Below are 22,871 nucleotides of genomic sequence, written 5' to 3'. Positions count from 1 at the left end.
ATTCTATTTTATTCCAAGTGGTGCACTTGCGTCAAGTGCTTGCTCAAAGGGAATAACTGGATTTGTTCAATTTCTCTCTATAATTTCATAAAGTCTTGATCTTATTACGTGAAATGCCCTGAGATGACTTAAGTTGTGAATTTGTGCACTGTAAATAAAATTAAACTAATGTGAATTGATAAAATGTTGGCCTTTGATTCAGCATCAGACTAAATTAACTGCCCTATAAAAAGCAAAGATCCACATTGAGTACACATTTCTGTAAATTACACATTTATTTTCAAGAAATCTTTTAAATATTTGAAAAAATTTCAATGAAACTGCAGCAGACAAAGTTGGTTCTATATATTTTCAAATAATGACTGCACCTTTTTCCTTTTTAAATACATCATACCGTACCTGTTAAAACAATTATTGTTTCATTGAGCGGTGCAGACCCCCAGTCTCCTAGTGTGAAAAGGCACTTCACTGTGTGAGGGGAAGCTGGGAAGGTGCGGGGCCCGAGCAGCCGCGAGGGTTGAATCTTTTAAAAGCATCATTATTCGCATTCATGCAACTTATCAAAAAAAAACAACAACAACAAAAAACAAGAAAACAAATACACAAAAAGTACAGCCAAGCACCCAGGCAGGGGGAAATTAAACCTTGAGAACAACATGATGTAGTAGAAAGCTCTGAAAAATGAAGTAGTGACTAGAGAAATGTCCTCAGATGGATCTCCCAGCAACTTTTAGAGTTTTATTATTCAGGATTCTGAGTCATTCCTCCAAAACCAACGGCGGCTTGTCAGACAATACTAATGCTTCCGGTTTAAAAAAAAGAAAGAAAAAAAAAAGAAAAAAAAAGAAAAAAAAAAAAACAGGACACAGTTCCGTTTTTCGCCTGTGCTACAAGTTTTTAAGTGTTTTTGGTTAGCTACAAATCTTAAAGTGTTACAGCGGGAAATGGAAATGTGCTCCAGATGCAGTATGGCAGTCAGAGGTCTGAGGTGCGAGTTTAAGGGCTTCTGTGGTGACGCTGCCTTGCCTCACTGCTGTGACAGAAGAGCGTTCCTGTTGGCCTTCATCTTCTCAAGGCGCTTTACTAGGTGGTTGTTGGTCATCTCCATCTCCTCGATCTTATCTAGAGCCGTGCGCAGCTGTGAGGGGAAAACAGAGGAGACAGGTTGGACATTCAGACTGCAGATATTTAACCCTCGTGTCGTCCTGCGGGTCAAAATTGACACGTTTTAAAGTTTGAAAATTTTGGGGGGAAAAATATATACTTTCACAGTGAAACTTCTGATGTCCACATTTTCAACATTTTTGGGAAATCTCTGAACATTTTTTGGTGGAAAAAAAGAAATGTTGAAAATGTTTCTTTAAGAACGTTGACATAAATTTAAAAAAAATCAACCAAAATCCAGCGAAATTCTACTGATATATATGTAATCACTTCAGATATTTTTAAGATTTTTACTCATTTTTTGAAAATATTTACAAGCATTTTCTTACTGAATTTGGGGGATTTTTTTTTAAAAAAATAAAGCTTTTAAGGGAAATTTTTAAGGAATTATTGGAATTTTCTTCCTGAAAGTTTTCCAAATTTTCAGAAATTTGCGGAATTTTTTTCGCTGAATTTTTGGATTTTTTTCAGACAAGGAAACAATATTTTTTGGTGCCTGTAAATGAGGACAACAGGAGGGTTAATGCTGCTAAATGTAGGTTTGTTTGTCTCTACCTCTCTTTGCAGTTTCCGCTTTTCTGCTTTCAGTTCGTCTTCTACTTTCTCCGAGTTATCTGCTGATGCCTTGTACCTGGACACTTGCCCTTCAAGTCTGTTAATCTGGAGACAAAAGGAGAAAAAATGTTCACTTCAAATTCTTTTTCATCTCTCTGCTTATCATCTTTCTATTTTTAATTGAGTGAATTATTAGTTTAACAAATTATTTCTCTGTAACTTACATTTTGTTCCATCGTACCCATTTCCTGTTCTGCTTTAGAAAGCTTGAATTTGTATTCACTAATCTGTCTGTTAGCATCTCCTACAGAGAAACAGAGACCCGTGAGTTTGAATACATAACAGAAGTTCATATGATAATTTCACGTGTGTCGATGATGAACTTACTCTGCATCTCAATAAAGTGTAGATCTGTACCGTTCTCCATCCTCTCCCCGTCGGTGTAAGCACTGTCCACCTTTGAGTGTTTCTGTCTCTCCTCCTCCAGCTGGTTCTTCAGCTTCCTGATCTGAGCCAACAGCTCGTCCTTCTCCTCCGCCAACTTCCGTAGCCTGACATCTGCAAAACACACAGAAAATGAATTTAACTGATGCTGTTTACTGTAAAAAGCTGACAAGTTTGCTGTTTTTTTTCAGGTGCAGGAGAAACATGCTCTGTAGGGCTGCAACTAATGATTATTTTCATTGTTGATTAATCAGCTGATTATTTTCTGTCGAAGTTAATTAGTTGTTTGGTCGAAAAAATGTTGATGAGTGTGTCCAAAAGCCCAACATGATGTCTTCAAATGTCTCGTTTTGTCAACCCAAAGATATTGTGTTTTCTGTCACGAGGCAGTAAAAAAATCTGAAAATATTCACAATTAAGAAGCTGTAATCAGATAATTTAAACCTTTTTCTTTAAAAAGAAAATACTCAAACTGGTTTAATTATCAAAAAAAGTTAATAATTAAGCTACTTTCTCATGACTAATTGATTACTTGTTGCAGCTCTTTTTTGCTGCACTTTCAGCTGAACGAACAGTAACATGATCAGTGAAAGCACACACACCTCATCAGATCAGTGTATTTACCGTCCATGTAAACGTTCTCTCTAGACAGGAAACACATGGTGGGACTCACCCAGCGGACCCTCTCCTGCAGACTCCAGCACCTGGGCGGCCTCTTGGGAGACCAGCGTGATCCCTGAGGACAGAGGCTCATGGCTGACGTCTCCGTTTGGTGTGCCGTCTGGGATGATGACCAGCCCATGTTTCTGTGGCGAACAAACACAGAGGTCTGAGTACAGGTTTCAGGCACTTTGTTGGTAAACTGCACTGTACAATGGACATGAGCATATCTCTTTTTCATATAATACTGTCCTCTCACAGAGACAAAACAGAACACAAGTCTGCTACTGTGACTGGATGGAGCTGTGATACTGGAACCAAACAAAACACATACAAGAAAAACTTTGAAAAAAATAACAATGATATGCTGCACAGTCGGTGGGTTGAGGATGTTGAAATGTGGCCAGAAACTGATGCTTCAGACACATTCATGTCTATGACTGACTTAAAACAATACTGTAGTTTAAACAGGTGTGCAAAAATGTTTTTATATTATTACAGGTGTTGTCGTCAGAAAAATATGACGTCATACTGTTTCTTTAAACCTTTGCCAATCTGTGAGAAATGTAAACTCATCTACATCTGCTGCACAACCATTTACACAAAAGCTATTTGACATTTTAGCAGTACTTTCTATGCTTTTTTTAGTGCTTCAGTTCACAATAACAGATGTTGTCACTGACTGCTGTGCATCTGCTATTGTGGGAATTTACAATGGCAATATCTCTGGACAGCAATTACAGTATTTATCCTTTAAAAACAAGAAATCCAGCTGCAGCTTCCTATAGTACACTGTAGTCAAAGTAAAGTACAGATTATAATCATATCATGAGGTATGCACAACTGGCAGGTTAGAACAAGGCTGGCAAAAACAGAGAATAGTGCTGAACTAAAGTTTCAGAAGCAAAAAAGTACAACAGAAAAGTAGGGTGACTGACTTGGCTCCAACCAAGAGGAAAGGCATAAAAAGTCGTTTTTGGCCAGCAACTCTTTCCTCTAACCTTTTTTCTCCTGTTGGAACACCTACCTCTCCTGCTTTGGACTTCCCCTTGATGTCAGCGAGCTCATCTCTGAGCTCATCTCTCTCATTCCTAATGCAATCAAAGTACTCTTTCTGCCTCTCTAGGGCCTGGCCACACCGATGAGAGAAGACAAGAGAGAGGAGAAGAGGCAGAGAGGTTGGAGAGACTCTGGACAGGCATGCAACACTGCGAGCTACAGCAAGACACGGTCCGTGCACAAACATGCACTGGAAACAGACAGCACACAAACAGACACGGAGACATGCTTTTACGGAAGGTTAAAGGGAAACGTTAAGAGGAGAGGGAGAACTCTGGAGCTGATGAGTTTGTGAGGAGGGAGAGGGATTTCTTCTGAATTTGCACTCTGAAAACCACATTTAGGAGGCTGACTTTATGACGAACAAATTACCTGATCCACAGGTGGAACATGCATGTCATGCTAAAACATACAGGTTAGACTTGTCTGGATGTTTTCATAACAATCCTCCCAGAAATATTTGCATTTCCCAGGCTGTCCACTGCAGGCTTTAACACTGACAGTCACTCATCGTTAGCTGAGATTCACAATCTGCACTGAAAACTGTTATTCTGACATGCAAAATCCAAACTGTGCATGTGGATGGGTTCAGTTAAGTGCTAATGCCTAAAGGTCTCCATCATGCACAGACAGCATGAGAGGCAAAGTAGCTGGAGAGACGCTATGATTAAAAGCTGAAAAAACACAACCAACCATTGCCTCTCATATTCTGTCAGAGCACCCGCATGGGACCTCCTACCCCAATCTTTTTGTCCTTCCAGTTTATCGTTTCCTGCAGGTCAAACACCTCTCTGGTGAGGGCATCTAACTTAGTCTGCATTCGCTGGCTCTCCTGGAGTGGCAGTGAGCAGTGACGAGACGGCACAGCACAGGACAAGAGCAAAACAGGGAGAATTGAATGGAACAAAGAAAAGAAGTGAAAATGCACATAAATACACAAAGATAAGAGGTACAAGTGGTGAAACGGTGTGAGAAGACTATAATTTAAGCAGATACCACTGAGAAAGGAATGAATGAGAGTGTTCAAAGTTTGATAGAATAATGCATGAGAGCGAAATGTCAGAAGGGACACAACAGTGGACTGGGAGAGGACACAGAGGCAGGCCAGTGCCAATCAATCCTTATCAAGTCCCTGCAGAACAGAGCCTCTGCTGCCCGCACAGAGACACCAACACCTTTAAAGGTGCTGACAGAAAGGCGGTGAGATGTGGTAGAACTGGCAGATACAGTTTGTTTTTCTAAAGCGAGGGCAGCCGTACCTCTATAAGCTCATCTCTCTGGCGGATTCCCTCTTTCAGTTCTTCTTGTTTATGCTGCAGAACCGTACATGTGTGTTTTTGTCTTTCTAGTTCCTGAAAGCAGACAGAACATTTTAGGCACAACCCTTCCGCTTAAATATTTTGGAACTTCACCAACATGAAGCTGATGAGTAATTAAGCATGACAATAAACTTCAAAATGTTTGCATGATTGAGAGGTGTTTCACCTTTGACTTTTCTTCCAGCTCCCTCTTCATCTCTGCCATTTGTTCCTCCATCTCCTCTATGACGTCCTTGAGCGTGTCCACTTGATAGATGAGGTTGGCTTTGTCGTTGTCCAGCTGTGCGTTCGATACCATGGCTTTCTTATACTTCTCCTCCACCTCCGTTAGCGACTCCTGATAAGGTTGGACATGTGTTAACACGGCAAAGTGACTGAAGACACAGCTCACCTACATGCATCAGGTGGGCTCTGGGGTATAAAAATGATTAGTATTTATTCACACATTTAACACAAATGGGCAAAACAAACTACACATGCCCTGAAGTACAAGATTAACCCTCTGAACCCTAAACCCTGCAGGTGTGTTATGAAAGGCATGTTATCCTTTAAAAAATCTCATCCAAAAACGTGTACAAAAAACAAAACAGCAAAAGGAGTAAAAATCTGATTGTCGACTTTCTGACAGTCCTTGAACTAATCATGGGAAACATGCACAGCTAAGCTAAAAATCTTAATATTTCATTGCTGTCACTATATTCTACACGTCTTAAAAAATAAACCGTTTGCATCACATTCTGTAAAAAAAAACACAAACTTGCAGTCACAATCGAGTCACATGATAAAAATTCAGGGGCTTGTGGGCTCAACTATAGGCTGTGTTTACACAGAACTGATGGAAGACAAGTATAGAAAAACATTAAAATATAAATAGTAAAAAATCAACAGTATGTAGATCAACGTCCTGTGGTCACTCGAAAAGTGAAATGTGGGACATGTTGGTTCCAGTTGTGTTTTTTAATTTTTTGTAAAATAAATACTGGAAAAAATCTTGATGTATTGCATTTTCCCTATTTATGTTTCTTACTACTTTTTTTTAAAAAATTCTCTGTTTTAGTAGCCATGGCTGTGCTGTTTTCACAGAGGTGCAAGACTTTATAGCCCAAAGTAAGTGAAAATGTGACCAGAACAACAACAAAAACACTCAGAAACTACTTGAGGTTCAGAGGGTTCAGGACAAGTGTCCGTCTGTCCATCTTTTATGCTATTTTTCTTCATTTTGAAGAGTCATTGTTGACTAATATGTAATATAAAAGTCACTAGAATGAGTCATTGTGCACTGAATCACTTTCAGGAGTGAAACAAGGCAGTGGAGTGAAAAAGGGGATCCGAAAGAGAGAACTACGAGTGTACCAGGAAACAAAAAAAATCCAGTTTAAATGCAACAGCTGCATCAAACTCTACCAAGAACAAGCCAGGAATCAGGGTTGTTAGTAAACTAATCTAATCGAGAAAACATACAGTGTCCTTTCAGAGAGAACGTGAAGTTGTTGAAGGTGACTGTAGAAGCCAGTCAGCCAGAGGGCCATCCAACACTGTGCCAATGAAAGCCTGGCTGGAAGAATTCTAATAACTGTTATTGGCCAGCAGGTGGAGCTTGCTACTCTTCTTCTTACAAGTTTGAACCCAGCAGCACAGTGGGAGTGCCTTCATTTCAGATCAAAACAGGAAGAGAGGGAAGACCATGCAGAAGAAAAGGGTCATCACGCAATTCAGACTGGGAGCACGCAAAGACACGGCTGTGGTATTAGGAGCTACAGGAGAGGGGGCAGAGGGGTGTGAGTGGGGAGGCAGTGAGGGTTAGTGATGCCATACTGCTCCCAGAGGACAAGAGAAGGCATGCTGTGAGCTCAAGCCCCTCTACCTTCAGCTCTTTAAGCCCTTGCATGTACCGCCCTTCTACATCCTGAATCTGGTCCTTTAGTTCATAGATATCCTGTAGAGCAGATGGAAGGAATTGTTGGGGTGAACCGGGGCATCAGAGAGGGTCGGGGGAAGTATAAGGGGGAGAAAACAAAGCACCCGTGCTGCCATCTCAAAGACAGTCCAGCTGACATACACATGACCACCCAGATATAAAGAACAGCTTCACAGGACACATCCAGTCCTCCCGTGCATACATACAGAAAAATGGTTAAAGCAGACACTAAGAATAGCAGGGAGGGGACAACAGAGGTGATGCTGTGGGAGGGAAAGTATGACTACATAAAAGACACAAACGTTTATTTAACAACAGCTATGTTGAACTCAAAGTACAATATAATGTGCTAGCATTTCTTATCAGACAGGAATGTGGTGGAATACTGGTGACACTGTGAACACCTTACCCTAAGTTCACTCAGACTGGTGTCGGGTTCGTAGATGCTACCAGTGTCTGTGCTACCTCGCCGTGACGAGGTGCCACCCAGTGATGCCAAGGTGGCCGCTGAGAGGCCCGGGGTGGCACAGCGGGAAGATGGCTGAGGACACAAAGTGCACCAGAACCCCAGTAAGAAACACACCAAAACAAAATAAACAGAACAGCACAGCACAATGCAACATGACACCAACACGTTATTCAACACCATCATCTGATACTGCACAGCTCTGAGTGATCCTTCCCCTATTCAAATCACTGTGAAGGAGACGCTGTCTTTGTCATGTGCTGAAGTCCACTGTATAAACTTGAAAAACTAGCTTACCAGCTCCACAGACTGTGTGTTTGACAGAAAGATGGTGCTTCTTGTGGTTACATGGTTACAGCTGCATAACATGGCACAGAAATCAATTTACAGCTCAGTGTGAGATTTAAAGCTGGGGTAGGCAGGATTTTGTTGATGTCACTGGACAAAAAATTCAGCGCCAAGCAGTCTGAAAAAGAAAACCAGACTTCTACACTTCCTTTTGGTTTGGTTTTCAGGCTAAAGAAAAATTAGCCCGTAACAGGAGACGTTGCCAATCACAGATCTGTTCAAAGACAGAACATTGTTCCTATTGGCTGTTCTACAAACACATGCACTCATGAACACCCTTTGACAATGTGGAAAACCTAAATTAAAGGCAGAAAATCTTGTAGCAAAAGTTGCTTTTCTAGCATTATCAATAACTGCCTTCACTCAAAAGCAAACAAAAAAATGACAACAGACTTATTACATCACTAAGAGAGTCTAAAAGAGAAACCTATTTTCACACAACTTTGTTTACTGTCTGTAAATCAATGCAATAAAATGCACTTCTTAACAATATGATGCAAAACGGTGCAGTCATGGGAGAGAGGCTAACTTTTATTGATACAAATATATAGCTTTGTAGAAAATGCGTATTAGGATAACAAAAACAGAACCTAGAACACATGGCAACACATGCTAAACTAGTGTCTTTCTAACAACACATTTACACATTTTTTTCAACATAATCAGGCTAGCCTATCAACCCTGTAGCCAATTAGTTTTCCAAATTCCAGGCAGACAATGCGGTCTCTCCAAAATTTACAGCTGAAGCTCAAATTTTTCATATACTCAAGTCAAATTCTGGCTGAGAACTACAGCAGTTGGCTAATTCAATTTCATGCTAAGTTTATATTTACAATCAAGCTCGTGTTGTGTGTACGTGTGTTTGACGCATGTGCATATGCCTGTACTTGTCTGGTGGGAAGGGCTTAGGACAAATTTCTGCCAACCTCAGCTTTGACTCATTCACCACTATAATTACATGTGTAATACACAGCTGTACATTCATCACATTTCTCTTTTTCATTCATGATGTAATATAAAGTAGAATGTGCTGCTACAGAATGTGCGTAGCTACACTGTTGAGGAAATCTGCTGCAGTGGCACCTATATGGCTGAGTTTTAAACTGAAGGCATGAAAACTTCTCAATTATTTAGTGATTGGTGAGGTACAAAATAATGCCGCACTTACCCGACTGTAATCTGAGTACTGCTTGTCACATTTTTCATCCAGCTGCAAGAAAGAGAGGAAATACTTCAAAATATGAAACGGATTACTGTGCGATCACCCATCCTTTACGGACATGCTCCGAGCCGTCATCTGTAAATCAGGTAGTTAGTTCGTAAGTTAATATGATCAGTGCTGCATGTTCACAACTTGTACAGAGCCGACAATCAAACGAAACAATCAGTGGATTACACAGCTCTGTTAAAGAAGATAACTTTTCTAATTTCATGCTGCTAAACACTGCAGCGCTGCAGTCACAACCTCTTGAACTACCCTTAAAGTACTCGACTACATATTATACACTACAGATTATAGAGTTGTCTAGAAGAACACACTCTGTGGGATCAGTTTTCAATGTCAAATGTTATTTTCAATCATGCATCAGTTATTTCACCCATTTCATTGGTGGAGTTGCACTGCATTTCCAGCCACTTACAGTGTCCAAATCTGGAATGCTCAAATCATCAAGGTCAGACACAATGCTGCCCCTTCGGTTGGAGCGGCTGAAATAATCAGCAGCTGACTCACTTATGTCTGAGAAGTCTGAGCACTAATAACAGCACACACAGGATGAAAGTGAGGCAGAGAAAAAGAGAAGGAGGGAAAGTTTGTCAGACAGAAAAAGTAAAGAATGAAAACTATGACATACACAATTAGTCAGAAATCACTCTTCAAGGTCAAGTCATTTATACGTCTGATGTGCGTCATGCTGGTACTCTTACCCAGCACAACACAATAAAAGAAACAGATGAAAAACCTTTGATCACTAGCTCATTAACTACTTGTGGCTACTGCGTCAGAGCAGATTTTGTGCAGCCCAGTTGCTACAGCTCACCGCACTGTCCCTCCGTCCTCTGTTGAAGCGTTCCTGGGACACACTGCTGACAGTATCATCATCTGAGGAAGACTGACAGGACTGACATACAGAAAAACGCACACATGATGAGGAGCCAAACTAATGTAATATGGCTGCATGCCCAAAGATTTTGCTAACACACACACTTCTTGTTCAAACAGCATAACGGCAATCCGGAGACATCCACGTCTTTGTATTAAAGAGATTATTGGACTACACTAAAGACTGTAACGCTAGAATGTCATTTCATGCAATTAAGATCATTTTGTCAAACGTGTCGACTGGAAATAAATCAAACGGGACAACGTTGCTACAACACTGCAGCCCATCTGGCAGAAATTCATAACTCACACACTCGTCACGCAACGTCTATCAACAATCCCTGAAAAAAGCTGTAGCCAGTCTGGTATGAGTTATCAGCATTGTCCAGAGCAGAAGGGCGGTCTGATGGTGGGAGGGGGCGAGTGGATGCCTGTTAGCTGTGGGGTGTGTTTGTGAGGTCATGCACGGTAGCGGTGGTTTTAAGGTGCTCACCACAGGGCTGCTACGAGTGGAGCTGGCTCCAGAGGAGTACAAGCTGTATTCAGAGGGCTGTGGATGGGAGGAGGAGGATAGGATACAAGATCAACGTGAAGCCAGACGTCAGGCCACAGGCACAACAGTAAGCTGTTGTGGGGTGACAATGCAAAAAAAAAACAAAACACAAAAACAAAACGCTGTTTGGCAAACCTTCAGAAGACTTACAGCTTTTGAACTGTAGCCTGAGCCATAAAGACCAGCGTCGTCGTAAATAGAGGCCTGAGGGCACACGTGGGAGACAATGCAGGACTCAGCAAAACACGAGAGGGAGCATAAATCTCTGACAGGCTAGCTAAGTACGTAGAGTAGAACGACTTTCTGAGGGCCATGAAATAAACAGAAAACCTATTTTTCTCTAACATCAAAAAGGTCATGTGTTTCGGTGCTCTAAAACCAAAGCTCTGGCTCCACACAAACTCCTGCCTTATCAGACTGAAGCGCAAATCTCTGCCTCCAGCCAAGTGCTCTGAGCGTCCAGGAGCTAAATATAAGCAGTCCCAGCCACCCTGGGCATCCTATCAACATGTGTGTGGCCACGAGTAAGGGGGAAGGTCTGCTTCTGAAGGTAACTAGAGGCATGCAGAGAGATGCTGGCTACTCAGTGGACAGAAACTGACCATGCTGTAGCTGCGAGACAGCCCCGTGCCGGTGGTGGAGGACGAGGAAGTGGTGGCCTGTAGGAGAGGAGGGCAGCGGGGAAATGCCAGTTTAAAGGAAAGAAGGATGCTGTAGTAGGAATGTGAGGTGGACAGAAACTAAAGAGTTGCAGGAAGTAAAAACAGGATGAATGTTTTGCTGACCCTGTAACATCTGGGGTGGTGACATGAGGTGAGACCGTCCCAGGTGAAACACAACCATTGTCAGTCAGCAAGTAATTTACATAAAGTCAAATGACTATAAGAAGAGGTGTTTATGAGGAAATCGGAATCTGAAAGTCAAGCTTTGGTTTGCTGTGTCATGACAAAGCAACATTATGCACAACTGGCCTGTTTCTTGCTCCGATTACTTCATGACACAAGCAATATCGGTTATTGTAGCTATGCAACATCTATACTTGGCATATAAATATCTAATAAACTGCACCATGCAGATAGGAATATACTGATTCAGCTGGCTCTAGTTTCACTGCCTGTCCTTCAACTAAAAGTTGGACAGCACTGACAGGAGGACCAACCCGTGGCTGATAGGTGGAAGTGGAGGGTGGAGGCGGTGGTTTGGTCTTCGTTAGGCTGGTGTAGTTCCTTTGATCATGGTACAGTCCAGTCTGGAAGGGCAGTAACACAATATGATCTCAAACAAGCACTGGCATTAAAAATTTTACCCTCAAGTATTGGACTACTGTCCATTTCCAATACATAAACACTGCAAGATCTAATGGTCACCTCAAAAGTAGTGATTAGTCTGTCCTATCAAGGTTGAAGTCGATTAGCTTTTTGTCACCACTGCAAACCACTATTATCAGTCTACACTGCCTCCATGCTTGAGGTCGCAGCCGAGACAACGATACTAAGGAGTACACTGACCAGCAGGTCCTTCCTTGAAGAGCTGGACGAAGCCCTTTTATGGCCATGCAGGTCATTGTACACAGAACTCTGTTCAGCCCAGAAAAAAAATGTAAAAATAGCTAAGATGAGACAAAGGAACTAAAAAAAAAAAAAAAAAAACCGACAGAGATAAATGGATGATCAGTGGATAGTTACATACAGTGGAGCGGGAACTCTTGAGGGTGGAGCTAATGGAGAGGCCATCAGACTGAAGAGAGACCAGGAACCACAAGCACAAGCAGATCAGAAGAAGATCAAAAACATTTGAGAAGCGGTTAGGTCGAGCAGCACCAACGGTTATTTCTAGTGTATAATAATATTTTCCTGAAGTTACTTTTTTGATTAATCACCTAGCTGTTAGATCTATAAGGTGTCACAAATTGGTGAAAAATGTCAATTAGTGTTGACCAAAGCCCAAGATAATGTCCCCAAATGCCTTGTTCTGTCCACAAACTGAAAATACTCGGTTTACTATCACAGAGGTGAAAAAAAACAAGAAAATAATCAAATTTAAGAAACAGGAATCAGATGATTAAAAACAAATATTCAAATTGAGTCATTAGTTATCAAAATAGTTGGTGATAAATTCAACAGTTGGCAACAAATCAATTAGTCATTGCAGCTCTACTGTTAGGTCAGCTTCTATCCATGCATACATACATATGTACACACATGTATATACATACAAAATATACACACAATTCTCCTAAAAAAGCCATTAGGAATGTCTATGCTGCAATTCTCACAGAGCTGTTTGGTGCAATACTTTTAAAGATTCTAACTTATAACTGGTCCAATCTCTCAGTGTCAGTGTGCATGCATTTCTAGCACTATACCACTGTAATTTACTAGATGAAAAGTGTCGACACCAAATATTGCTATCAATTAATCAGAATCACAAAGTTAATCAATCTGTATTAACAATAGAAGATATCCAACATGGAACAGGAATAAATACCAATATCTCCAGCAGCAATTTCCATGTGTGAAATTCAAATCTCCCATGTAAAAAAAAAGAAAAAGGTGGAACTAACAGTTTGGTTGACATCTGATCAAAATTGAGATCAACAACCAAGTTAACTATCCCAATACAATCACTTCTCTATGCAGTCAAAAGCACTTAAATTCAGAGTTAGTTCTGCTGAGCCAAAGCTGAGCTCTAGTTTCATGCAGACAATCCAGGTATTCAGCCTTCATAATGCTCACACTACCCACCAAGGCGTCTTTTCTACGGGAACTGGATCGACTCTTGCTAGACCCCAAATCGCGTATTGCTGATGATGTTGACTTCAAATAAAAAACAAAGAGAAACGTCAACAGAAATCTTCTGAAAAGAAAAAGTAGAGCAACACTGAACAGTACCAAACAGAATCAGCACACCCAAATGTTTTATTTAACAAGTGCTTTCCTAATAAGAACAATGGCTTCACACATCAGCGTGCTCCTATAAGAGTGAAGCTTTAATAAAGCTGGCATGGATGTATTATGTACGCACCCTGTAGCTGCGGACTGACATGACATCATCATCCAGCCCCTGTTAATGTGGAAACACGGAGTCATAGCAGAAAAGCAGACAGAGAAACACGGGTGATGAGAGATTAACTGTAGGATTAAAGAGGAAAGAAGAAAGGAAGCAAAGAGAGACAAAAAGGAAGTGTGTGGGGGGAGATACAGACCCGGCGATGACGGCTGCTGGATCTACTACTACTAGAGGATCTGGCTTTTTCTGTGTCAGCCTGGAGTCAGGAAGGAAAGTTGGTAAGAATTATGGAGAGAAAGTAGAAAGGTCGCTGCAACTCTCAACAGTTGCTATATATGCAAAACCCAAACCATGCAAAACAACTCCTGCGTGTTTATCACCAAGTGGATGTCATAAACATTTGGAAATGTTAGCCGCTTTAAGCACAACAGCAGGATTAATTATATACAAGAACAGCTAATACATTACACATTTTTGCCTCATCTAATGGCAAACACTTTAAAGCTCTTCTTCTCTTTCCGGTATCAATACACCAACACACATACGGATTAATTCCATGCAAAAGTGGTTCGCAAACATTCAAAAATATCATTTCTGCAGTAGCTGGAGGTCACAGGAGTACAGCTACGCGTCCAAACCACCTCCTTGCATGCAGGCTCACCCACCCTAAATAAAGTCAAAGGCCAAAGCCAGCTCTACAAATACACAGTCACAGATTACAATGTCTCCAAAGCAAATACACTGCTGAGGCATATTTTCACAGTGAGGTACAGAGTAGTCTGTGAGTCAAGTGTAACTGAGTGGTCAGGGTTGACTGGGGCTCAATCCCACACAACAGGCTGCATTAGTGGAAATGGAAGCTACGACGCTCTCTCCGTTTGCCTACCATCCACTGGTGGATCTGACCCCATTTTTTGTTGCTACTGCTGGAGGAGTGGTAAGAAAGCTGCACACAGGGAGAAACGCCAGGAAAAACATACAATCATACTTCACTCAAAACTGCTGAAACGTAAAAAACTGGGTGACATTTACTGCAGGAATAGAACTTCTGGTTTGATCGGTGGACATGCAGCACTTTCATTTTTCTTTCCATGAGTATGTTTGTGAATCAACTGTCATAATAATCTCAAAATTACTTTCACTGCATGGAGCCAAACAGCTCTCTGCACCCACGACTATAGACACAGATGAGCAGCTTGCAATCATTGTGGCAGCGAACAAATAAAACACGTACGGAGGAGAGGAAAAACAGTGCAGTCCCATGTTTAAACAGCTGATCCGTGTGGAGGGGAGCAGTTACAGGGCAGTAAATTAGCTTGCTTGATGGGTTCACTGATAGTCACAGCGGATCTTTGTCCACCGGGTCCGTTTTGCATTATATACCTCTTTCTGCTGACGTTCCAGTTCCCTCATTCGAATATCTCTGGCCTCTGCTCGGGCTGCCCTCTTGGCTGCCAGCCTCGCCTCCGCCTGTGAGACACAACATGAACACACCTGTCAGCCACAAAAGGAAACGTGTAAATGTGCCTTTGTCTGCAGACACACCCAGTGAGCGCAAGAAATACACAAGAAAGAGAAATGCGTCAATCAAAAAATAATCAAACAGCAGAATTCACACCACTATATATGGGCATTCAACACATCTGTTTCCTGTAAGAGTAATGAGAATGGAAAAGGAATGGAAAATGTGGACCAAGGGTTGATTTCAGTTTTTTTACTTACTTGCTTGTAAATGGCATTAACAAGGCCTATGAAAAGATTTTCTGATGAAGATGCTGACTTTGTGGTGACGATACATAGTTATACACAAACACTGTGGTCTGCTGTTAAAATATACTGAATTAAAGAAAAAACAACTCAAAAAGACGCAAAACTGCTCTGTTTTCAGAGATATACCATCTAGACTACAGCACAGTTTATCATACAATGTGTCAAGTCTGTACTAGCATTTCTACTTGCAGGAGTTAACACCATCACTCAAACTCACTTAACTGAACATTCAAAACAACATACTGCCTCTCACTAAGAACATCACAGTTAATCAAAAACAGCTCAACCCCTGCATCTGCCAGGCTGATATATGGACAAATACTATCATCGCACATTTTGAGTATATAGTATACTGACTGAATATTTTAGTGACAATACATTGCAGCACAGTAATGGCAAACATATATTGAGAGATTTCAGAAACAGTGACATCATTAACTATATAGTTCACCCACTGGAGAGCACTGGCACATTATTTTTTTTAGCTGTAAAAGGTTCTACTCAGAACACACCTTGGCTGTAAAGAAATCCAGGTGTTTTTTCTATGATGTAAAAAAATCTAACATTAATATTGTCTGATATGTTTTTCAGTTTTATTGAACTCGCTCTATACAATGGACATTGTACAGCATGGATACGTACACGGTGGACATTTGCTTGACCAGTTTCATCTGTGAGCCAAAGCTCTGTGGTCATCTGAGTGCTTAGGATGCCTCGTCACCGACAACATGTGCTAACCATCAACCTCAGGACGGTTAATGTAAAGCCCTCATGGGGGAGATGCCAATAGTGCACAAACAAGGCTGAGTTCTGCTCGGCCTGTAAACATAGAGGCGATTTCACAATATCCAACTAGCTGATCCTGAAGCACAAACAAGTCGGAGTAAAGGCTAGACTAAGTCTAATGGAAAAAGTGACAGAAATTGTCACACAATTTAGCCCAGCGGAGTCAGAATATGAGCAGGAGCTAATTCTATAGAATACCTCAGCAGAAGGGACTAATTTAAGCAACCCCTGCACAGCCCTGTGGAGGCACACAGGTCACTACGCAGCCTATGCTTCCATTACATCTTTATTGCCAATTACATGCTCTGAAACTAAACATTCTGACAACAAAGAAAGGCACACTTGCTCATGGAATTCAGCCCTTTATCTCGGACTAAAAGACAGTCCATAAATACTGGGGGTAGTGTGTACAGTCTCTCACTGCAGACAAACGCTGTCAGCATTCCAGCAATTTCTTATCTGCACTGACAGAAGAGAAGGCCTGTGGGTATAGGTTATTCCTGTTTCGATAACAGCCTGAAGTGAACAAACACAACTCAACCGTCTTGTTTTACAGTGACAAGATAGCATATCACAAAATCCTGACGATCAATGAAACCTAGAGATGTCCTAAGCTGATCCAGCAGACTTCATGGTCAGCATTAGTTAACAAAACCAATCAAATTTTAAATTTTTTTCTTTACCCTATTCCACAGTGTGTTGTTCAGTGTAAACCGGCTGTGTTGCTGTTCTTAAAGGGTTCAACAGTGCAAACATGCCACTCCACATGAAAGTGAAAATTAGAGTAAGAGTGTGATAAATTATTTGGTCACAGTGGTGACGGATGTGTTCTCACACTGGAGTTGACAATATTAGCTAAGCTCTGACAGTACCAAATTTGTTACCTCTCTTCTCTATTTCCTCATTAGCAAAGATCAATGAACAAAACACTCACAAAGCAGCTATCAGCACTAACCCTCACTTTTACTGTTTAAGATGGCAAACATCTATTTGCTGCAAATCAACCTTAACTCAATGAGTAACGTGACGATGGGGAAAAGTTCCTTCAATATTTTGAACAAGTAACTTATTAAAATGAAAAGGGGTCAAACTTCAAAGGCTCTGAATCAAGTATTTAGGTAAATAAAAAATAATCTGACTTCATATCACTATAAGATATTAAAAATCTGGACATCTCCAGTGAAAATCACAACCTAGGATGATACAGTTTGGTGAAAACTGGGATGATGAGTGAATAATTTCAATAAATGTAAACAAAAGATTTGAAAACAAAATAAAACCCATGAATATCCTGCACACTCTGATTTTAGGACCAAGCTGCTGACCTACAATGAAACCTGCATTTATGCACGGTGCTCTGTACAAGGTGAAAAGGGAAGTAAAGTTGCAAGTGCACGAGGAAAGAAACTAAATGAGAAAGCAAGAGAGACGGCTGGCTGTGTGCTCTGCACCTGTTGAGCTGTCTGACAGTATGACCTGCTCTGCACAGCAGCACAGCTGAGCTCTCTGTCTCTGTCCTATCTATAGACTGGCCCATCCGGGTCCAGCTCTCTGAGTCACATCGTGGGTCTGAGAAGGTAACCTGAGCAGCAGAACTTCACCATTAAACACATCTCCCACACTAAGCAATAAGAGTCCAGCAATCCAGCATATGATCACCTGAGGCACTGACTCAGTAGCGACAAGAATACGTCAAATAGCAGCTAATATCGACTTCTGTTTAAAGGAGTTTGTATTCTTATAAAAGAAGATAGATTTCAGAAGAATACTCTGATAAAAAAAGAAAAATCTAACACTATGATTTCCTCCCTTTCTCTGTTTAGTGCCACTTCTAAGATGTTTTAAAAAAAATATTCTTTGGGTTTTTGGACCGTTGATCTAAGAAAATCTACAGTACTTCTAAACATCTGGGCTTTGGGAAAATGTGAGAAACGGCATAATTAATAAAGAACGTAACCAGCACATTAATCCATAATACAAATGATCTACAATATTCCATGGTAAAAAGTGAGCCAGAAGTTGCATTGTACAAACACACAATTAAATACATACTGAATGATTAAATGGAAACTGTGACAAATAATTTAAATTCCTGAATAATCAAAATACTCTATTTTGCTGTCAGCTGCAATGAAACAACAGATATCAAACTTAGTGCCTGGTCAACTCTACAACTGCATTTGAAATAATTAAATGCAGTGTAAAAATAGGTCTGTACAGTCACTCCAAATGTACTATATTAGTCCACGCTACAAAAAACCGTATCTTGTGTCAGTACAATTTTAACAAGACAATTTTTTGGAAAAACTCCTTGCATAGTCTTTTTGACCTGGCAATCCCGGATGATAATCCAGGACCTATCAATGGGACCATAAACTTACTGACAAATGCAACAGTATGGTTTTGCTCTCAGCTGACTCAAAGACCTAACCATACAATGAAAGTGAAAGCGCAAAACTTTCCATTGCAACAGTCAGTTGTCGATATCAATAATTAAATCATATGGACTACAGACTACAGGTTATGCACTAAGATACTCCCTCTGTATACGGAGCAACATCAATCACTGTCTTGTTTAAACACCATCAGCTCCCTTAGATCCTAATCTGAGAGACAACAGGTATGAGACGATCATCTAATTCTAACTCTTGGCTGTTGTTGGATTTGTAAGTCGGCTGCTGGTATTCAAAAACTGACTTGCCAGTAATGTAAGAGGCCACAGTACTAGCCTGGTGACAGTGCAGGCTCAAATTCACAGTCATTCTCAGTAGCGATCCGTGCCAAGCACAGGCAGGCAGGCTGCAGCTTCTATTAGCCATGAGGTAGAAGCTGCAGTGTTTTGAAGATTTGTTTGGCAGGATAGTGATGTGCACCAAGCTCGACACTGACCCCCTGAACTCCCTGCACAGTTGATCTAATCTCTGCTTTGCTCCACAAAGAGATTCAGATTTAGGACCTGCCTGGGAGGGTCAGATGACTCATGTTTCTATGATCAGCCTGCATGACTATAAAGAGAGCAAATAGAGCCTTGTGCTTAGTGCTTAAGAATGAGGCACTGCACAATTTTTCAAATGTCACAGATTTTGCCCCTGACAGAGGCCAAGACAAATGTTTATGAAAAGTTGATTGAACCAGCGTTACATTTTTGCTTTTAAAGGCAAAAAAAAACATCTCTCCTGTTCAAAACTGAAACGCAAAATATGCAGTTTGCCTACTGTAGCTATTCCTATCAAACTTAAAACCTTTAAACTATGAAAAACGATCTTTGCATTACATGTTCTTCGGCATGCTATTCTGCAAAAAAAAAAAAAAAACCCCAAAGGAATGGAAGGCCTGCTGTGGAGCAAAATGGAATAATCCCAGGGCATGTCGTTACAAGCCAGACAGCTTCTCTCTTCTGCCCGTGTTTCCCCCTCCAAACAAAAACACTACAAGCGAAGTTAATTTCTCTGTAGTCCAAACCAGCTGTCTCCACTTGCTTGGGCTGAAACACAAATTTTCTAGGAAAACTGCAGCATTCACATATAAACGTGAGTTTCAAAGGATATTTGCTGATACAACTTTGACCACCAAACTTCAAATTTGCATAACTTTCCTAAGAGACCAAGTATAACACCAAATCTTGGTATAAAACCAGCAAGCCTAAATTGTAATATATTCCGTGGAAACTGTGCTTGAAGTTACCAGAACTAGCTAACTCTATTCCATATGTAACCTCACCTTCATTATTTCCTACTGTGACCTCTGTAATGTTTTAAATAGCCAGGGTTTCGAAAAACACTGACAAATCATCAAACATGATGCTCATCTATATATTTTTCATGATGTTTGCTGACCACAAGCGTAAAACTTCAGTTTGTTCATTTTAAACGTTGGACAATTTTATTAAACCACTGTTTACACAGAGATAATGGTTAATTTACAATCCCTATAACATACCTACATGCTTAGTATTAACTGCAATAAATTTTTACTAAAGCTTGAATACATTTTGATCGTTCCGGGAAATTACTTTTTTTAGTTCTATATATAAATTACAATACTGGCTCTTTTTTTTTGTTGCAATGTTTCACACAGCTAAAAAGCAGGAAGATGAGTGAACAATTCTCTTTCATTTAAGTAATGGCAATAATGCGATGTTTAGTTCAAGGGTCTCTCTCTTTCAGTCATAGAGCAACGTAGGCCAACCATATGAGTGATGATAATAGTTTCAATGGTCTACTCATGTTACCCATATTTGAAAATGCGATGGTGCTGCCGAGCAAATAAAACATCTGAAAATGACAAATCAATTCTCTATCTATGTTTGAAGAGCCCATTATCAGGATAAAACTAAACAAGAATGTCTGAGCTGGATGAAATCATATTCACATTGATTCGGCAATGCATAAATGGAGCAATATAGGGAGAATGTATCATCACAGTATGCTTTAAAATGGGTCCCTGTAATGGTGTTTGAACTTACCTCCCGAGCAATGCTACTCAAAGCCTCATCTTCTGCTGAGAATCGATCTTTAAGAGGGGCACGCTTTCTACCAGAGCCTTGTGTCCCCATGTTTCCGCTGCAGTTGTAGCTCCACCAACGTTGCACACGGTCAAAATATTCACAGGATTTTTTTTAGGAATCTAGAGGGGGGGGAAGCATATGCAAATTATTTCAACAGGTCCAAACAAAACTAACTGTTAGAATAATTGGCGACATGCAACATGCAATTGGACTACACTTTCTTGAGCATGGTTTAAGCGGTCTAATCTCACTCAGTCCATGTACTCCCTATCTCTTGCTTCCATTCCTGCAAAAACAGATAGTCACTCATGTATGGCACCTACAAGAGCACTGGATAAACAGTTGCAGCTGACATTAACCAGCTTTAGTGTGCAGGACCTCTGCAGCCTCACAGATCAGCATATGAACACAACAATTCAAGAAACGAAAAGTAATGAAGTCAACAGAAATAGCAATCATATAAGCAATCACAAGTTATTAATTTGAAACTGATCTGAACCAGTGACTGCTCGCTGACCAAGCCTTGTGGTATATTAGTACTCCACGTCATCAACATAATGGCATATGATGCTGGACATCCAAGCAATATCAGAGTTAACAGATCACTAGACAAAAGCTCGCTGTGGCTAGCTGGTACAGACACGGGGGAAAACGCCTAGTTCACTACCCGGCTGAGTCAGAGGAGCCAAGCGGCACATGAACACTCCTTGTAGACGTCTGATGATCTAAACCCCGTGGATCCAAAATTCAAAATCAAGCGTCAAAAACGCCGCTGGCGACTGAATTAATTCATAAGCATCTCGCCGAACAACAGAGTGATAAGTTATTATTAGCTACCGTCAACCTACCAGCTGAAATAAGTTACTGAAATATTAACGCTAACTCGTCCAGTTCATACCCACAAACAAAGCCAACATTAGTGTCTCTATACCATGTGCCGAAAGGAAAGGGTATAGCAACGACCTTAGCCAGGTTAAAACTTCAGTTACACCAATGTACTGAGCGGTTAGCGTTAGCAAGCTAAATATACTAACACTAACGTTTACTGCGGTTAGCCAGCTCCCTGGTTAGCTAACTAGGAGTGCTAACTAGCATTTTGTCCTCCTGGAATTCTCATTAAAAAGTTACCTTATTAGGTTCTCATTGCGTTTCCATTGAGGCTAGTGCTTATAAAAACGACGACTATCCAAACGTGTCCTTCCCAAATCAATGACCCCAGCACCAAAAACAATCTCGGCCAGCCAAGCCTAGTTGACCAGTTTAGCTGGGTAGTTAGCTTGGTTAGCCAGTGGGGCTAACCTCGACTCTCCTGAGAGACAGACAGGGCAAACTGGCACTGATCCTCCCGTCATATTTCCCAGCCCCAGAAATACAGCGTTACCTTCGCGACGCTGCCAAGGTCCTGTCCCTGTTCTCCTGGAGCTTCAGGGCAGCGCCATTCGGCTTCTCTTCAGAGATTGGTGGTGTTTTTGTCCACACTGACAGCTGTCATCAGTCCGCCTTTCCACCGCTCTTCACTGCCCTCCTTACCCAGTTTCCACACTCACTGTGAGCTCCGAAAGTCCCGGATGTTGGGAAAAATTAGGGTGTGATGCTGCCTTCACGGACCGTCAGACACATCAAATGTCAACTGTTGGACCGTCTGGGAGAGAGCGGGTTTTCCATTCACTGATACTTAACAGTTCTTGTATAACTCCGTACTATTAGGAGCTGACAGCATGGAAATGGTTTAAACCAGGAATGACGCAAACTACTTGTATTAGCAATGCTGTATAAATAGCCCACTGTAGTTTCTTTGTGGCTCATACAACAGGCCAGACTTTTCTTTTCTTTTCTTTTCTTTTCTTTTCTTTTCTTTTCTTTTCGGTTTTATTCTAAGGCAATAGAAGCTGGTCGGCACAGTTTTTCAGGACAGTTTTTCCCAATTAAATGTAGATATTGTTGTACTGGTAATGGAAAGATGCTGCAATATTTACAAAGAGTAACATGGCAGTTCCTGCATTTATTACATGTAAAACATACAGTTTGTTACTGGTCAAATTAATGTACTTTTGTGTTCAAAGCAAACATATGGTTTAATAGTTATGACAGCTTTAACTACAATTTTTGCTAAAAAAAAAAAAAAAAAGGTCATATATTTAATGTTAAATACTCCAGCTGTTGTGCACATAATGGAAAAATGTTGTACTATTTATAATAAGTTAAACAAATG

General features: G+C 40.8%; 2 protein-coding genes across 8 annotated transcripts; both read right to left on the bottom strand.

Annotated features, from left to right (window-relative positions):
• Nucleotides 1-256: 256 nt before the first annotated feature.
• Nucleotides 257-22,221, bottom strand: LOC110960129 (leucine rich repeat (in FLII) interacting protein 2). Of its 6 annotated transcripts, XM_022207232.2 has the most exons (15): nt 22,041-22,221; nt 20,618-20,778; nt 14,980-15,066; nt 9,102-9,143; nt 7,529-7,660; nt 7,066-7,137; nt 5,368-5,538; nt 5,142-5,234; nt 4,622-4,714; nt 3,851-3,952; nt 2,837-2,969; nt 2,107-2,277; nt 1,944-2,023; nt 1,720-1,824; nt 257-1,138 (listed from the first exon to the last, which is right to left on the bottom strand). In XM_022207232.2, the coding sequence occupies exons 2-15, from the start codon at nt 20,705-20,707 to the stop codon at nt 1,028-1,030; spliced, it is 1,482 nt and encodes a 493-aa protein (XP_022062924.1). In that variant the 5' UTR covers nt 20,708-20,778; nt 22,041-22,221; the 3' UTR covers nt 257-1,027. The 6 variants fall into 6 exon arrangements, with proteins under 6 accessions (XP_022062924.1, XP_051815889.1, XP_022062926.1 ...); XM_051959929.1 differs by lacking the exon at nt 4,622-4,714 and having other exon boundaries at nt 22,041-22,220; XM_022207234.2 differs by lacking the exon at nt 7,066-7,137 and having other exon boundaries at nt 22,041-22,220.
• On the bottom strand, nt 10,671-14,973 carry LOC127537512 (leucine-rich repeat flightless-interacting protein 2-like). 2 transcript variants are annotated; one of them, XM_051959931.1, is made up of 6 exons: nt 13,612-14,973; nt 13,332-13,403; nt 12,277-12,324; nt 12,096-12,164; nt 11,747-11,836; nt 10,671-11,246 (listed from the first exon to the last, which is right to left on the bottom strand). In XM_051959931.1, the coding sequence occupies exons 1-6, from the start codon at nt 13,630-13,632 to the stop codon at nt 11,142-11,144; spliced, it is 405 nt and encodes a 134-aa protein (XP_051815891.1). In that variant the 5' UTR covers nt 13,633-14,973; the 3' UTR covers nt 10,671-11,141. The 2 variants fall into 2 exon arrangements, 1 of the variants encoding a protein (XP_051815891.1); XR_007947220.1 differs by having other exon boundaries at nt 11,747-13,403; nt 13,612-13,650; nt 13,793-14,973.
• Nucleotides 22,222-22,871: the final 650 nt, after the last annotated feature.

Source organism: Acanthochromis polyacanthus, chromosome 15 (assembly GCF_021347895.1).
Source record: "Acanthochromis polyacanthus isolate Apoly-LR-REF ecotype Palm Island chromosome 15, KAUST_Apoly_ChrSc, whole genome shotgun sequence".
Lineage (NCBI taxonomy): Eukaryota > Metazoa > Chordata > Actinopteri > Pomacentridae > Acanthochromis > Acanthochromis polyacanthus.
Note: the sequence above shows the minus strand (reverse complement) of the source record. Positions and strands in the feature narration are given on the sequence as shown.

What these genes read in the sequence shown, in the direction of transcription:
- LOC127537512 (XM_051959931.1), bottom strand. Translation starts at nt 13,632, where the DNA reads ATGTCAGTCCGCAGCTACAGG. An exon ending in CCCGTAGAAAAGACGCCTTG is followed by an intron (nt 12,325 to 13,331) that starts GTGGGTAGTGTG and finishes GTCTCTCTTCAG; the next exon opens with TCTGATGGCCTCTCCATTAG. An exon ending in TCAAGAGTTCCCGCTCCACT is followed by an intron (nt 12,165 to 12,276) that starts GTATGTAACTAT and finishes TGGGCTGAACAG; the next exon opens with AGTTCTGTGTACAATGACCT.
- LOC110960129 (XM_022207232.2), bottom strand. Translation starts at nt 20,707, where the DNA reads ATGGGGACACAAGGCTCTGGTAGAAAGCGTGCCCCTCTTAAAGATCGA. An exon ending in AGCTGGAAGAAAAGTCAAAG is followed by an intron (nt 5,235 to 5,367) that starts GTGAAACACCTC and finishes GTCTGCTTTCAG; the next exon opens with GAACTAGAAAGACAAAAACA. An exon ending in GGAAGTCCAAAGCAGGAGAG is followed by an intron (nt 2,970 to 3,850) that starts GTAGGTGTTCCA and finishes TGTTCGCCACAG; the next exon opens with AAACATGGGCTGGTCATCAT.